The 16,119-nt window shown below is 42.8% G+C and overlaps 1 protein-coding gene across 2 annotated transcripts in view; it reads right to left on the bottom strand.

Annotated features, from left to right (window-relative positions):
• ATM (ATM serine/threonine kinase) overlaps positions 1 to 16,119 on the bottom strand; it is a 120,508-nt gene that overhangs the window by 21,915 nt on the left and 82,474 nt on the right. For both annotated transcript variants that reach the window (XR_004289491.1, XM_032360060.1), the window contains exons 40-51: positions 16,032 to 16,119; positions 14,011 to 14,166; positions 10,651 to 10,738; positions 7,703 to 7,791; positions 7,504 to 7,606; positions 6,860 to 7,008; positions 5,390 to 5,494; positions 4,011 to 4,130; positions 2,780 to 3,014; positions 2,162 to 2,329; positions 1,193 to 1,306; positions 226 to 443 (exon numbers count right to left, since the gene is read on the bottom strand). Coding sequence is in view for 1 of the 2 variants with exons in the window: in XM_032360060.1 (XP_032215951.1) it covers positions 226 to 443; positions 1,193 to 1,306; positions 2,162 to 2,329; positions 2,780 to 3,014; positions 4,011 to 4,130; positions 5,390 to 5,494; positions 6,860 to 7,008; positions 7,504 to 7,606; positions 7,703 to 7,791; positions 10,651 to 10,738; positions 14,011 to 14,166; positions 16,032 to 16,119 (1,633 nt within the window). In the remaining variant the exon portion in view is untranslated. The remainder of the gene's footprint in view (positions 1 to 225; positions 444 to 1,192; positions 1,307 to 2,161; positions 2,330 to 2,779; positions 3,015 to 4,010; positions 4,131 to 5,389; positions 5,495 to 6,859; positions 7,009 to 7,503; positions 7,607 to 7,702; positions 7,792 to 10,650; positions 10,739 to 14,010; positions 14,167 to 16,031) is intronic.

Raw genomic sequence — 16,119 nt, 5'->3', positions numbered from 1 at the left:
TATCGTATACCAGACCTTTAAAGGCAGGTCTGAAAGAAGGGTTTGACTACATTGGAAGAGACAACTCTTCCATATTTAAATTGAACACCTATCTCTTTGTAACTATGATACCAACAAAACAAAAAGCCCTATACTCTACGATGTCTAGAATCAAAGACCATGATTCACGCTCTGGTTCTGTACATCTGTCTATCTCATCACTTCCACTGGTGGACATCTCATTACCTGTTGGTCTGGATTTTATGTTCCCTGAGAAGGCCCACTTCCTCTTTGGCCCTTTTCAGAAGAGCCTGCTTGTTTTCAAACTCTGATGATTTCATGTAGTTTTCAATTCTCTGGTACTGAGTGTCCGAGAACCGTGCCAATGAGAGAAATGCTTTCATCTTTCCATTTCTAAGCTCATCACTGCTTTCTCCGTCGTAATTTCTAGCAACTTCCACTGCCTTGAAGAAAACACAATCCATTTATATTACAGAGATACTAAATGCATCCAAAGACTCAAAGAAATACTGCACTAAATTCAATTTATATATATATATACATATATATATAAATTGAATATATATTTTCAAAATATCCATTAAAATGGATATTTTAGCTTATCCATTTATATATATATATATATACACACACACACATATATATATATATATATAAATGGATAAGCTAAAATATATGAAGTACACTATTTTAAATTTTCAAATAGCCTTGATGGTGCAGAAATCACCCAAACAGCTAATATTTTAAAGAACTGAACAAAAACAAAGGCTCCATAAAATTTAAAGACAGTCATATAATGATTTCCATGCTACACTAGCTATTTCCAAAATTAATTAAACGGAAGCAATTAAGGAGCAACAGGAAGGCTGAAAGAGGATGGACTACAGAAGTACAAGTCCTACTTGGAGGGCAGCTGAGATGACAAAGGAATTAAAGACTGCCGTGGATATTCCTTAATCAGCTCTTTTTGTAGATAAATGAGAAATGACCAGAAACAGCTGGCTGAGAGTAGCGGGAGGTGGGGGCAGAGGGAAGACAGACAGTGTCCTTCTTTTTCAGAGCACTGCACTTCATTCTGCTTTAAAAATTACACAGAGCTACAACAGCCATATAGCCAAAAAATGAAGGCCGTGATGAAAAGATCAAGTGTATTCATACTGAACAGCTCTCCAGGGCCTCTAGGAGGGCTGACCTTCTCCAGGTAGGTCTGCATGATGACCGCAGGGTTCTCCAGGCAAGTTTCCGCTAACCAGGTGCCGCACACCCTCAGACATTCTGCATATATAAGTCTTAGGTCGGGATCATTCTGTATACAGAAAGCAAAATCTTAAAATGCAATTCACCAGCACAATATACGAAAATATCTTCCATGTAGGTGAAAAAGCAGGATAAAAATATTTTTCCTCATCTGCTTTCACCATATAATAATTTTAATAATAACAAATAGGTCAGTTTTATGAAATAATCTTCTCCTACTATTTATTATTATTGCTACTTCTGAAGCAACTCACGATTACTGAACACTTGTATACACCAGGCACTCTACAAAGGCTATGTTTCATTTCCAGAGGTTCAAGGCTCAGGAACCCTGTGAAAAGAGTCCTGTCATTGTCCTAATCCACTGAGTGCAACACCACCGGTGAGGGAGAGCTCCAGAAGCTAATGAGTTTTCAGTAGCCAGTAGTAGGACACTATCAGCCATTGTATTTCCTAAGCAGGTGGACTGACAAGTTACAGAAATTATCAACCATTGTACTTCCCCAGCAGGCGGACTGACAATCATTCCAACTTGCTCCTCTTTTAACTTTTGTTCTCATGCATTTCCTCTCCTATTTGTTTCTAACTTACAGTAGCTCTTTCATGTTTGTTTCCTACGCATCCTTCTCCAATTCCACATGAAGTTAAAAATAAATAAATAAAAACAGTTTAACATTGGGATAAATCAAATGAATCTACCACAAGATGGACTGGCAGAATTCCTGCAAATAGAAAAAAACCGAGTATTTTCTAGACTGCTTTAACAAACACTAATTTTCCAGGCTCCTTTTTACAGTTTCTTGTTCATGGATGAGTAACTTCACAGTGGACTTCTTAAAAATATTTTAAAGCAGTCACTCTTTTGTAACAGGAATTCATTCAGCCAATTAAAAAAAAAGTGAACCTCTGCACAGCTGGCATCCAGCTTCTTGATCATCTGCTTGAGAATACTCAGGGCGAGACTCTGCTCCTTTTTTGCCCAAAATACTTGGGCTTCCTCCAGCTGCCACTCAGAGACTCCACAACGAGCTGGATTATATTGTTTAATTTGAAATATTGCCCTTTCAGGGAGCTGAAATGAAAAGAACAGACAAGAATTACTACTTTTACTGTTACTACTATGAGCACGAGTAATAATCAGGAGAGCCGTAACCACCACCCACTGACGACATCTGTCAGGACCAGCTCAAGCACATCTCCACCTGCCTCCTCCAGCCCCATATGGGCCTGTTTTTTCTCTTCAGTACATATAAGCATACAAGCATATGTACGTACATATATGTGTGTATACACACACTATATACAATCAGTGAACTGTTATCAATGTAGTAAGCTACATCTTGTCATCTTAGAACCAGGAAACAGACCCAGAGAAGGTCTGATGCCGAAATGGGAAATTATGCTAAGTATTTTTATAGCAATCTGTTTCTCAATGACATTTCTGTTTTACTTGTACTTTCTATATTCTGTCGCAAAAGGAAAGGCCATGGGGTGAGATGACATTGTTTTGAAATCCTATTACCTGAGTGTTCTTGACAGTTCGGGCTAGTACGGAGAATTCTACAAGGTGCTTGGTGAGAATATCCCTGAAACAGTCTCTCTGGGAATTCTCCATTTCCTTTTCCATGAGGATCTCCAAAATGACCGTGCGGAGAGCCATGATGGGCTCCTGAAAACTGAAGTCACTGTCTTTGAGGAGCTGGGAGTGTTTCCGCCACTTAGTGTACACTTCAGAAGGTTGCCTATCCGTGCCTGAGCTGTGAGCACAGTCACAGAATTCATGTAAGCAAGAGAAAGGAAGAAAACAAAATCCCTACTGTTAAGTACATTAGAAATTCAAAATGGTTCAAAAGGACTGAAGTTTAGAAGGCTCCATACGCATCAGCTCTCTGATGGTCAGCATGGGGGCTATAGATGATGAACATTTCTAGTGATTTTCTTAAAAATACCTCAGAAAAGGCAGCACTTCTAAGTATATATTCTTCTGAAAAGAGAAGACATTCATCAGGCCTGTCACACAGAACGCCTATACCCCCAGTCCTGCTCCAGCACTCCCTGTGGCAAATGCAGACACGTCAGCAAGGAAACGAAGTGAACTCATTAATTTCTACTGTGTCCAACTAGGCACAGGGGATGACTCTATGCATGATTATAGTTGTTAAAGAAATCACAATTCAGAGAGAGAAATGCTGGCACCTGGCAAATATGGTTTATTAAAGAAGAAAAAATGCATACTCCAAGACTAGTTTACATGAAAAGTCCACATGAAGCAGTACTGTCCAATCCTTCAGAATCCCTGCACTGACAGGAATCGAGAGGAAGCAGGGACAGGAAGAAGACGACAAGGGAAGGACTAGGAAATGAAAGCGGCTTTCGGAAGCTTCTAGGACAGCATGGCAGAGGAGAGCTAGAACGACACTGATCCAACATAGGATTATAGCAGAATGGCGTACCATGCTCTCTGGCAAAAAAAAATGAGGAAAAAAACAACTTTATGTGGGGTACAAGAGGGCAAGAGCTGTGAAGAAGAAAGCACAATGAGGCTAAATTTCAAAAACTTGTATTTTTACAGTAAATATTTTTCAAAACACTTCTTTTAATAAGAACACAGCTCACGAGGCTCATCAACTTATATCGTGATAAAAGAAACGAACCTACTGACAGCCTCTTTTCTTGTTTTGTAAGTCACCGCAGAGAGAAGACAGCAGAACTGCACTGGAGGGTTTGTTCTGAAGTCGTCCAAACCACATTACCTGGAGAACAGCTCCCCAATGTTCTCGAGCTCGCCAATGGCCTGCAGCCTGCTGAGTGTGGGGTAGAGGGAGTACACAGACTCAAGGCCCCCCTTGCACAGCTCTTCCACTTCTTTCACCCTGGAGGGGGAAAACACAAGACACACAGGACACTAAGAGATTTTCAGAAAGATGGAAGCTCATATCTGCTCGTAAAAAGTTCTCACTGGCTTTGCTGGTGACCAGATGCTCCTGACATTCACAAGTGCCACTGGCACAATGTGGCAGGCACAGAGTCATCGCTCGGACCAAGAGTTCACCCTGGATCTCCCACTTCTGGCCGCTAACCCAGGCCCCGTTACAGGGTTCCTATGTTTTTTCCACTTTCAGAATTACTTTGAAGCTTAGAGAACATGTACAGAAAGAGCCTAACAAAATGGCTAGCACATAATATGCACTGAAATGGTAGCAAATATTTCTGTAGTAAAATACAGGATTTAATAGGTCACTAACTACTGTTAAATAAAAACCAGTGTATTACATGTGTTTAGTCTGTTACACTTAAGTACCTTCTTGCATGATCTCATCTGTGCCTCATAACAAGCCCAAGTATCCGTAAGTCCTGACCATGAGTTACTACTTTATAGCAAGAACACTATGCTAAGAGGTAAATGCCACACAGCTACTAGAGGAGACAAGATTAAAACTATCAGGACACAGAGGTCCAGGAAGCAGAGAGAGAGGTGGGAATCAACAAGACGTTCTTGAGGGGTCTACATAAAGAGCTGACCTGGTCTCAAAGGGAATTTAAATTTTTTAAAGGAAAGAACAGATCTGAACCATATGAAAAAATAAAAAGGTATTTTATATATATATATATAAAAAAATAATGTAACAACTGATTTAAGTACCTAACCTATGAGCATGCTGCTACATCTAAAACCAAAAAAAAGGTCAATTAGTACTATATATCTATTTGACAAATAAGCATAAAAGAAATCTCTAATATAAAACATCTGAAACACAGAGAACCCCTTTGTAACATACGGAAGACAACTATTAGGATAGGCACACCCAGAGTTCCTACGAAAACCTTCCTGCAGAAGAGAGAACAGATCTGAGTACTTATTTCTCAGACTTACAGGAGCTAAGAAGTTCTTAGTCACAGGATTTCGCCTCCCCTGTCCGCACTGCTCGAGGGTCAGTGCTGACTGGCACAATTTATTACACAGGGAATGTGGTTTCCAAGAGGAGTACGAGAATGACAAACAATCAGACCAAACCCACCAAGTCCTTTATCCCTTCACCAGTGCAAGTCCTCACACTGAAATTATTCATCAAGTTTTCAAAAAAGAGCCATGACACTAAATGTTAAAATACAGTAACTCATTTTGTAATACCTGGCATATCTGAGACTTTCGTAAAATGTGGAGAATTCTCTATCTCTCAGAGACTGCAGAGCATTGTACAGTGATTCGTGGTAACTGGGTCCTTCTAGTCCTTTGCTGTGAGATAATTAAAACATAAAAGGAAAAAATGTAATTATAAACAAAGAATCCTAAAATATACATGTATAAATAGTTCACTTAAAAAAATCTGACAACTAAGATTAAGACTTCTCCACTTAAAAAAATGCATTTCTAGGAATTTTGGCAAGAAATACAAAGAATTTTGTAGATCATTTAAATTATTCAAGCAGAAAAGAGTAATTTCTCAGCTATTTTGGCTGGTTCTAACTATGCTACATTCTCATGCACTGACTCTGTGAACACCAACTGTGTGCCAGGCGCTTGGCACCACGTTCCAGAGTCAAGGGATCCATGAGTAGACAAGTCACATAGGGCCGTCATTCTCATGGAGTTCATGCTGTGGTCTGGAGAAGATGGACAATAAATGAAAAAATATTGGACAGTGACGAGGGACATGTGGCGAATTAAAACTGGGTACTGGGACATCCGGGTGGCTACTCTGGACAGGTGGTCAGCAAAAGTGTGAGATGTGGCCTTGTTAAACGAGAATCTGAATGACAAGACACCATACACGTGGGACAGGGAGAAAAACAAGATGCACGTAAGGCCCCGAGCAGGAACAGCTTGGCCAACAGGAAGCACCCGGAGAAAGCTGACATGCCCAGAATGCGCCGGCCATGGGAAGAACAGTCTGTGGTGGTTTACCGAGGGAAGCGAGAATACGCTCCACCGGTAAAAGGCTGTAAAAATATGAAAGCGTTTCTCTAATGTTACAGCAATCTAATAGTTTGAAATTGGAAAAACACCTCAGTTAATGAAATTTTTTTCAATGAAGGCAATTCAACATATAATTCATATGATCTCATTTTTTTGGCATTTATGTCACCAGAAAACTTTTTAGCTAAAAGTGAAATCTTTTATTGAATTAGGTGTTTGGCTTTCCAGTCGGAAAAACCAGTGCTATCACGATGCAGGTTATAAACAGCATCTTCCCGTGCTCCTGGGTTAGCAGTTTTTATAGAAGGAAACATTCTGTCAGTACAGGTAAGCAGACTTCTGGGAACCATCCCGCGGAAGTGCTGGCTAACCCAAGAGTCTGCACCAGGGTGTGGGAAGGGAAAGGACAGTAGTTTTCTTTGGATGGACAGACAGAAACTCTCACGAGAAATACGTTATAGATTTCTATTTCCAAGCATCTATCTCTGGCGGGGAGTGGAGCTGCCCTAAGAGGCTGAAATCCACTCCCCGCACAGTCTCTGCTTCCTGCTGTCCTCCCGGAGCCATGCAGGCATGTCCACGGCTGGGAAAGCACACAACCCCCGTGATACTGAGTGACACGAGCAGCGGCGTGCTGGGCGGAGCTCAAGAAAGCGCAGCACACAGCCCCCGAGCTCCCCTCACCTGACGGCGAGGCCGTGGTCCCACTGCATGTTCCTCCACGCTGCCTGGTAGTGGAGTTCCTGGAGCTCCGCGCACCACTCCTTGTTCTCACGATCTAGTCCTTTCAAATAGACGGAAAGAATATGGCAGAGTCCCAGATTCTGCAAGGCCTGAGCAGGAGAGTATTTAAAAAAAAAAAAAAAAAAAAAGCTCAGTACTCAACAGAACTAGAGAAATAAAAAATAGCAAACACAAAAAGTAGCTTTCAAAACACATCAGTGAAAATCCCGCAATCCTGCTTAGTAAGTTCCCCCCGAGGCGCAGAGGGTGCTCCCAAGCCTCGGCTTTGTGACGCAAGAACAGCTACAGGACGTCAGCCAGTGGCATAGGTGACCCAGACCCCAAGGAACGGCTTCTGGGAGACATGGCCCCGTGTGGCGCACTGGACCCCATGAGGAAATGTCTTCTGCTGGCAGCTGGCAAGACCACCATCACCAAATCCACACTCTCCCTGAGGTCAGTGACCTGCCCGATTCAGCCGCGTGTCCCGCGGGGTTTTCAGCCCACTGTGAGCAAGGACATTCCCGGCTCTTGTGCGTCTGCTCGGACTGAAAGCAGCTCAGCACAAGGCCGGCAGTGCTGCTCCGGGGCAGGCAGCAGCTCACCTGAATTATCCCCGCCTGGCGGGTTGAGGATGAGATGGCTGTCTCGAGGTCATAGGTCACCAGGGCCTTCCCCCACATTGCTTCATGCTCGTATGTGCGTAGTCTGCAATGAGATTTACAAAATCCCTTTGAGTTCCACGTGCACTGAAGTCCTTCACAGACAGAATGACAACAGCATCATCTAGAAACATGCGGTTACCTAGTGAGGGGCTGCAAGACCTTCCCTCCGCCACAGCCATATAGGCTATCGGGCTCTCCTATACTTCTGTAGATTTCTAAGAGCAGATCCTAAAAACAAGGCAGCAACAAACATCAGAGAAGGAAAAACGTCACTTTATAAATTTAGCAAAGTGTAACTTTTACCAGTACCAACGTGTATCTCCCAACTCTAAATGTTATGTTATAAAAGTAGTAAATGTTATGTTACAAAAGGCAGGGATACTGAAATATAAAGTTTTTTTTTTAAAGATTTTATTTATTAATTTGAGAGAGAAAGAGTCAGAGTGAGAGAGAGCATGAGAGGGAAGGTCAGAGGGAGAAGCAGACTCCCCATGGAGCTGGGAGCCCGATGTGGAACTCGATCCTGGGACTCCGGGATCATGACCTGAGCCAAAGGCAGCCGCTTAACCAACTGAGTCACCCAGGCACCCCTGAAATATAAAGCTATTTTTTTTTTAAGATTGCATTTATTTGACAGACAGAGATCACAAGCAGGCAGAGTCGCAGGCAGAGAGAGAGGGAGAAGCAGTTTCCCTGCCCAGCAGAGAGCCCGATGTGGGGCTCGATTCCAGGACCCTGGGATCACGACCTGAGCCGAAGGCAGAGGCTTTAGCCCATGGAGCCACCCAGGTGCCCCTGAAATATAAAGTTTTGAACCAGCAACACAACAAACTGACCCCAAATAACAGAATGACTGACTCCCTGAAGAAAACCGCTCACAATTTCATGAATTAAAAAAGAAATCAATCCCAATACCAGGTTTTTAACGCATACAAAAATAATCATAGAACAAAAACAAATGGGGTGCCTGGTTGATTTAGTCAGAGGAGCATGTGACTCTTGATCTCAGGGTAGTGAGTTTGAGCCCTACAATGGGTATAGAAATTACTCAAAAATAAAATCTTAAAACAAAACTGTTATATGCAATACTTGTCAAAATACTACAGCATTTTTCACACAGTAGAACAACCCTAAAATGTGTAAGGATCGACAAAAGACCCTGAATAAAAAAAAAAAAAAAGAAAGAAAACAAAACCAAATAATCCTAACAACTGCTAAAACTGTGCTAGGGATAATGATGTCTACGAAGTCTGACTCTTGAAAACTTGAATGTAGTAAAAATAAAGGTCATGAATTTTTCTCTGAAAAACAAAAACCTCAAATTTGCATTATGTTAAAATTGGTAAAATGTGGTATGGATAAAGAAGTGGCCTACTGACTCAAATCTCTGTTGTTAAGTTTGCACAAAATTGATGGTTTAAAATCATCTCAGTAAAATAAAAATGAGAACAGAAAACAATAAAAAACTGGGGTTGCCTGGGTGGCTCGGTGGGTTAAGCATGCAACTCTCGGTCTCAGCTCAGGTCTTGATCTCAGTGGCATGAGTTCAAGCCCAGCACTGGGCTCCAAGCCCAGCACTGGGCTCCACGTGGAACCTGCTTAAGAAAAAGGAGAAAAATGAAAGAGTCAGAAACTTTTGCATAGAAAACCAGTCAAGCACTTCAAGTGCCTCATGCTTGCTCTGGGAAGTAATTTACTACATACAAATTCACTGACACTGGCCTAACTCTACACTTATAATTCTAATTAAACTGTTGATAATCATGAACATGAAATTGAGCCCTTGCTGTTGTTCATTCAGTACCCAAGCCCTGCACAGGGCCTGACACATAGAAAATACTTTAAAAACTCAGTAAAAGAGGATAAGACTAATAAAAAAGACAAAGGGAAAAGAGAAGGGAGAATGGGATCCGCCAGCAGAGGGCGCACATGTCACACAAGCCGTGCCTGAGGGTTCTAAGTGTTCCCAGGACATGGCGGGGGCGGGGGGGGGGGGGGGGGGGTAACCCCCCCCCATCCCGGTCTGGTCACGTGAGGTTCTGGGGGGTGTGGGATTAGCAAGTGCTGCTTCAGGCAGGAGCCTAGAAAGGGAAAAACGAGAGACAGCAATGACATACAGGTCCTCCACAATGTCCAGCCGGCTGTTATGGAAGGGAGGCCAGAAAGGATGAAATAGAGGGAAATTATTTTATTTTTTCTTAAACAGGCTCCACACCCAACATGGGACATGAACCCATGACCCGAGATCAAAAGGCTCCTGCTCTAGCGACTGAGCCAGCCAGGCGCCCCTGAAGGGGAGTGATTTTAATAGTTAATAGGACTGTGAAGATGTTTAGGCACATTCAGAGGGAGCACAGCACAATAAAGAATAAATCCTCTGAGAAAGAGTTCATAAAAAATGAAGCACAGGAAGGACCGTCTTGACCAGAAGGGGAAGGTATATCTCTAACAAGAGAAAACATTAACGATGAAGCAGACGCAGGGAGATTTCTACGTCTGATGGTGGGACGTCATCTCCTTGTCCCGTTTTCTTCCAGAAGCAGGAGGCAAGCTATAAGCAGAAGTAGGAGAGACAACCAGGGGTTTAAGCAAAGTCGAAAGACCAAACTGTCACTTCAGAGGAATGAGCACACTAAAGAAATTCAGACATTAAGAGATTTATAGAAGAAGCCATCTGCCCTGAGGTGTGACATACACTAAAGAAGGAAACAAATGAATATATGACTATAAATGTTAAACGCTACAAAGAAAATGAACAGGCTACTGTGGCAGAAAACACATGGTATAAATTCACCCTGCGAGACAGGTGGTTTTTATCCCAACTTTCAGAGAAAGGAACTCAAGGTTGGAGAGGTAAGTAATTTTGTGCAAGATTTTACAACAAAGTGGCTGAGTCAGAATGAGAACTCAAGTCTCTCTGCTACTCCAAGGCCCAACCTTCAGACCAGGAACTTACGCACATGACACTCGGTCCAAAAAGTAACATCTGTTTGAAAATCAAATGACATCTCTATAATCTCCGCAACAAAATAATTATCCAAACTATAAAATAAATAGTATCGCAAATAAGGTCTCTATAGTATTTACCTGTAAACGTATTCCAGTTTCTTCTTTACTTTTTTCACTCAAACTAGAAATAGCTGTACTCTGGCTTGCTTCTTCAAACATAAGACTTCTGTTTGTAATAAGAGCATTTCTTTTAATGAGAATATACTACTTTGAAGCTTGTTAATATAGACAGTATAGACTTGGATGGGAAAAATTAACCAAGGTCATAGATAAAACATAGTGAAACATTTACACTTTAAAATTCAATATAACTTACACAATTGTGAGCATTAATATTTTGAAGGAGAATCAAATTTTAATGACAGTCTGATATATGGGGAGGCCAGATACCAAAATACACTTATTTACAGAGCCTGGCCTGTTTCAAAACAGATGCTCCCCACTTCCTAAATGTTCTATCAGTGGTTTTACCTGAAGTTCAACCTCCTTAATAATCATGGGCACACAAATTAAGACCACAATGAGACACTACTTACCACCTAATAAACTGGCAAAAATTAGGAAGTCTGATGACATCAGGTGTTGAGAAAGCAGGGCATCAGTGGGATCCCTCTACCCCTAAGATTATAAAACTAAGCACCAGGATGAAAACCTGAATTTGTGGAGTCCAAGGCCTGAGCTGTAAACCATGCATTTATATATAAGACACTCAGTCCCATAAGTGATTTCAACTCAGAAATCATGTCACCCCTGAACTATTTACGACAAGAATAATCCAGAGTATAAAATAAATCTTAAAAGTGGCAGTACCTGTAGTACCTCTAGTACTCCTGTTCGGCCCCTTCCTTAAATGTAAGGCTTTCTACTCACCTCCTCCCCCCTGAACTACATTTCCAAGAAGGATTCAAATTGGTATAATGACATTAAAAATAATTTGGCATTATGCTTTTAAGGCTGAAATTCTGCATACCTGGCAACGCAATAATTTCACACTGAGACACAGATCATTAACCGGGGAACAGGCCAACGAACCGTGCTGTGTCCTTGCGAGGAACACGAAGCGGCAGTGATGAATGAACCACAGCCACACACGCATAAAGCTCACAAAAATACTGAGCAGAAAAACAAGTTGTAGAAAAGTCCACATATAATTCATCATAAAGCTCAAAAATGAGGAAAACTAAAGTATATTTATGGGTTCATACTCATCTGATAAAAACAGCATCTGTAAAAACGAGGAACACAGAGCCCCTGGAGGGGCACAGAGCACCGAGGGATGGAAGCACACTGATAACCCCCGACCTTTCTATCCAGACACTACGGAGTTTCTTCACTAGCAAGTCATGGAGAGAGAGTCAGATATCAGAGGAGAAATCTGGAAAGTGGGGAGACAGTCCTGCAGGTGATGATTTGGTCAGCCCAAGGCTGTAACCCTCCCTGGCAGTCAATGCCCCACTGGACCAGAAACACTGAAACCACTGAGGCCAGGAGCTAAGGCCTCTGCTCTAGATCAGAATGAGGGAGTTTTGGATTTCTCTCTGAAATAACTACAGACACTAACTTGGAAATTTCATTTGTGCTCAAGAGCAAGTTAACAAATCCAACTGCAGGGCACCTCTCCGAGTCACTGAAGAAAACTAGCATTCCCTGCCCTCCATCAAGCTCTCCCTTTGCCATCAGGCACCTGGAAGGAAAAAGTCAAAACCAAACTGGTAAAGCAGACAGCAAGCCTTATGGTCAAGGACTCGTTCCTAAAGTTAACCAAAATAGGGGCAGCCTGGGTGGCTCAATGGGTTAAAGCCTCTGCCTTCAGCTCAGGTCATGATCTCAGGGTCTTGGATGGAGTCCTGCATCAGGCTCCCTGCTAGCAGGGAGCCTGCTTCCCTGTCTCTCTCTGTCTGCCTCTCTGCCTACTTGTGATCTCTCTGTCAAATAAATAAATAAATAAATAAATAAATAAATAAAATCTTTAAAGTTAACCAAAATAAAACTCCAGGCCTTCCTGCTTATTAAATAAGCAATTTTTCAAAAATGTGTCAAATTCTATACAATCACCTACCTACCAATTCAGGTGATTTTATTTATACCCATCAAAGAGTTCAGTTATTCCCTCCTGATTAGTAAGAAATACTCTGTGAAACCAGGATACTGAAACATGTTCAGATCAGAATTCCTAGCAGACCCTGACTCAGATTTTGAGTCTCTAAGAATAAGCAATAACCCATTTCACATACTCATCTTCAATTCTGAAGACAGAATTGTCTTCATACACAGTCTACAATGATGGTGAACACATCAATCCCATGTTATGCACAGTATCTACATATCGATTTTTGTTTTCAGTTGAAAAATAGAAACTAAATACCAAGCCAGAGAGTTAAGAAATCAGTCCAGGCACACTGACTGATGTTTGGAGTAGGATCTGAATTCTGGCTCCTGGTTTTCCACAGTCTAAGACCCACAGTACTTCCAGCCTAAGGACAACCCAAAGCAGAAACTCTAAGTCGCAAGCATGAGAAACGCAGCAACATTGTACACCTTCGCTTCTTCGATTCTGTAATATGAATGGTTCTGTGGTTGGAAATCGAGGCTGACAAACAAAAATAAACACTAGGCCACGTCAGATGAATAAATCTGAGGGTTGCTGGGATGATACAGTGCACGTTTTCCACTCTTTACCCTTGCTGTTTTTCCTTTTCCACTATGATCTAGGAAATACCTGTTCGACTCTTAGAAGAGTTCGAACTCAGAGGAAAAGCTAATTAAATCAGTAGAAATCCAGGTGGATAGCAAAGTAATTAAAGTGATTTAGAAACAGAAAGAAATCCGTTACATTACTTTATAATCAGCAAGTAAAACGGATTTTGAATAAGCTGAGGTATTAGGGGTAAAATTAATTTCACTGAACTTGGGGAATCATTCAATCATGTGAAAACTGTCTGTGATCACTTGTATTAAGTTCCCGATGCTACCTGCTGTGGGGAATATACAGAGACGTAACTGTGGTCTTTGTCCCCCAGGAGCTTGCTATCTGGAGAATTTCTACAAGTCTTATCTAATAAACACCCCTTTTCTTTCTTTTTTTTTTTTTTTTAAAGATTTTATTTATTTATGTGACAGGGAGATCACAAGTAGACAGAGAGGCAGGCAGAGAAAGAGGAGGAAGCAGGATCCCCACCAAGCAGAGAGCCTGATGTGGGGCTCCATCCCAGGACTCTGGGATCATGACCCGAGCTGAAGGCAGAGGCTTAACCCACTGAGCCACCCAGGTGCCCCACCCCTTTTCTTTCTTTTAAAATGTTATCATTTCACTTTAAAAGACAGACAACTTCTAAGATGTCATTTAAATGGAGAAGCAGGAGTAAAACAAACTAACTTACAGTGACCCGAAACCATGTCAACACAAATTTAAAAAGCCGAAGGTCTGAATCCCATTACCTTCTGTCTTGGTCTTCCATGCTTTTCTTATCTGCGTAGATTTCTGCGTAGAGCAATGCTGTAAAGTGAGCAGCACAAGACTGAGCGACCTTGGCAACCTCTAGATAATTCAACTCCAGCCAGAAGGCATCATCGAAAACTGTTCCCAAGGAGGGTCTAAAGAAAAACGTAACATGCGGTTAGGTCCCTTTCTTCACCTTCACAATCAAGAGAAAAGCATGCTCGTCTAGAATACAGTGCAGTCGATCTCTGGTGAAAAAGAAAATGATGCTCGCGGGGCGCCTGGGTGGCTCAGTGGGTTAGGCCGCTGCCTTCAGCTCAGGTCATGATCTCAGGGTCCTGGGATCGAGTCCCACATCGGGCTCTCTGCTCAGCGGGGAGCCTGCTTCCTCCTCTCTCTCTCCTGCCTCTCTGCCTACTTGTGATCTCTCTCTGTCAAATAAATAAATAAAATCTTTAAAAAAAAAAAAAAATGATGCTCATGTGCCACCCCCCAACATACAGCCGGCCCACTCTCAGCATGAAGAGCCCGAACTCTGACCCTTCAAAGAGCACCCGCCATGAAGGCGACGGGTCATCAGATCGTACAGATGTGGGGTTCACGTTTGCGCTCCATCAAGGCAACCACAGACCACAGGCTAAGCACGGGCCGCCCAGCACGGCGAGCAGCACCTACACACAGCTTTTCTAGTGCGCGACTGGATGCAAGGACTGTTTCTGCTAAGACACGACTATGTGTTTCTCCTAGTGCAGTTCATTTCCCAAGTTACCAAACCACCATCTGCTATGCTAACAGCAGGTCAGGACCGGAAAGGACCAGAGATAACACCTCTTCCAAAACCATCATGACACATGAGACGCGACAGGGAGTGGCTAAGGGCGCTGGTTGTGGAGGGGGCACAGCCTGCTTAAAATCCAGCCGGGCCCCCCACCGCAAGCTGTAGCATCTGCAGCAACCTCACTTCCTGAGCCTCAGTTTCCTCAGTGGTAAAGCCTGGAGACAGCGCATGTCACCAGCAGTCGCCGCAGAGATTCGAAAATGCTCACGGGCTGACAGGTCAGGAGCTGACACTTAACTACAGCGACCGCGGAACCTGCATTTCAGAGATCACACAGCTCCTAAGTCCCGGACTCGGACTTGAACTCGGGTCTTTACATGCTTTGTTCTATTCACTTTCTCTCCAGCTCTTCCTCGAGGCCTCTTCAGAACGAGAACTGAAAGACCACTCCACCTCTAAGAGAATTCCACACCGGACGATTCCAAGGTGAGAGGCTTCCCCACACCGAGGAAACAGAGGCTCCAGCTGCAGTTAAAGCTCTTTTCGGGCTTTCTCAGAAGAGGGTCTGGTACAGGACAAGAAAGTGAATCAGTAACCTTCTAACTGGCAGCCAAGACGCCGAAAGACCCAGCGCTTCCAGGAGCGGAGCAGGATGGAAGAGGGGGACAGACGTAAAGGCGTGCGGGGATTTTTCAGTTTCCTTCTGCCTCTCCTTCCCACGCTTTGTCAACCACTGCCACCAACCGGCCTGCACACCACAAGCCACCAATTCTACCTCCCCAGTTACCAGTCTCCTACACTGTTTCCTCGCAACTCTGGTCAACGCAGGAGCAGTAGGGGTCAATCTGACCGTGACCTCCGGCAACCCCTGCACTCACTGTTAAAACTCTCATGAGGACTAAGAGGAACAAGATACTGTACGATAGAACCATTTATCACCATCTAGAAAATCAATACCGCCACAGCACAGAATACAGAACCACGCATTTTGAGGCCCGTGACTCACAGTAAAGAAACTTTATCTTATCCAGTTCCTGATATTGTCTTAACCAAAGTGTCACCCTGAATATGGATTATTTCAGGAAGATCCAAGCATCACACAAATTAAATACGGCACCTTACAGCAGCAGCACCTAAAATAATCATGGTAAAATTCAACCAGCAAAATTTAAAATTTAATTTTAAAATTAAAATTAACACTGCTAAATCCCCAAACTCAAGCAGCAATATTGACTTTGTTACCTCTTCTGTCTCCTCATGTAGTCCACAACAGCAAGCATTGTCCTCTGTGACTTTTTATCCACACAGCATCGGAACAGGTGCTCAGGCT

This window comes from Mustela erminea, chromosome 9 (genome assembly GCF_009829155.1).
Source record: "Mustela erminea isolate mMusErm1 chromosome 9, mMusErm1.Pri, whole genome shotgun sequence".
NCBI classification, from domain to species: domain Eukaryota; kingdom Metazoa; phylum Chordata; class Mammalia; order Carnivora; family Mustelidae; genus Mustela; species Mustela erminea.
This window is presented reverse-complemented; position numbering and strand designations above follow the sequence as displayed.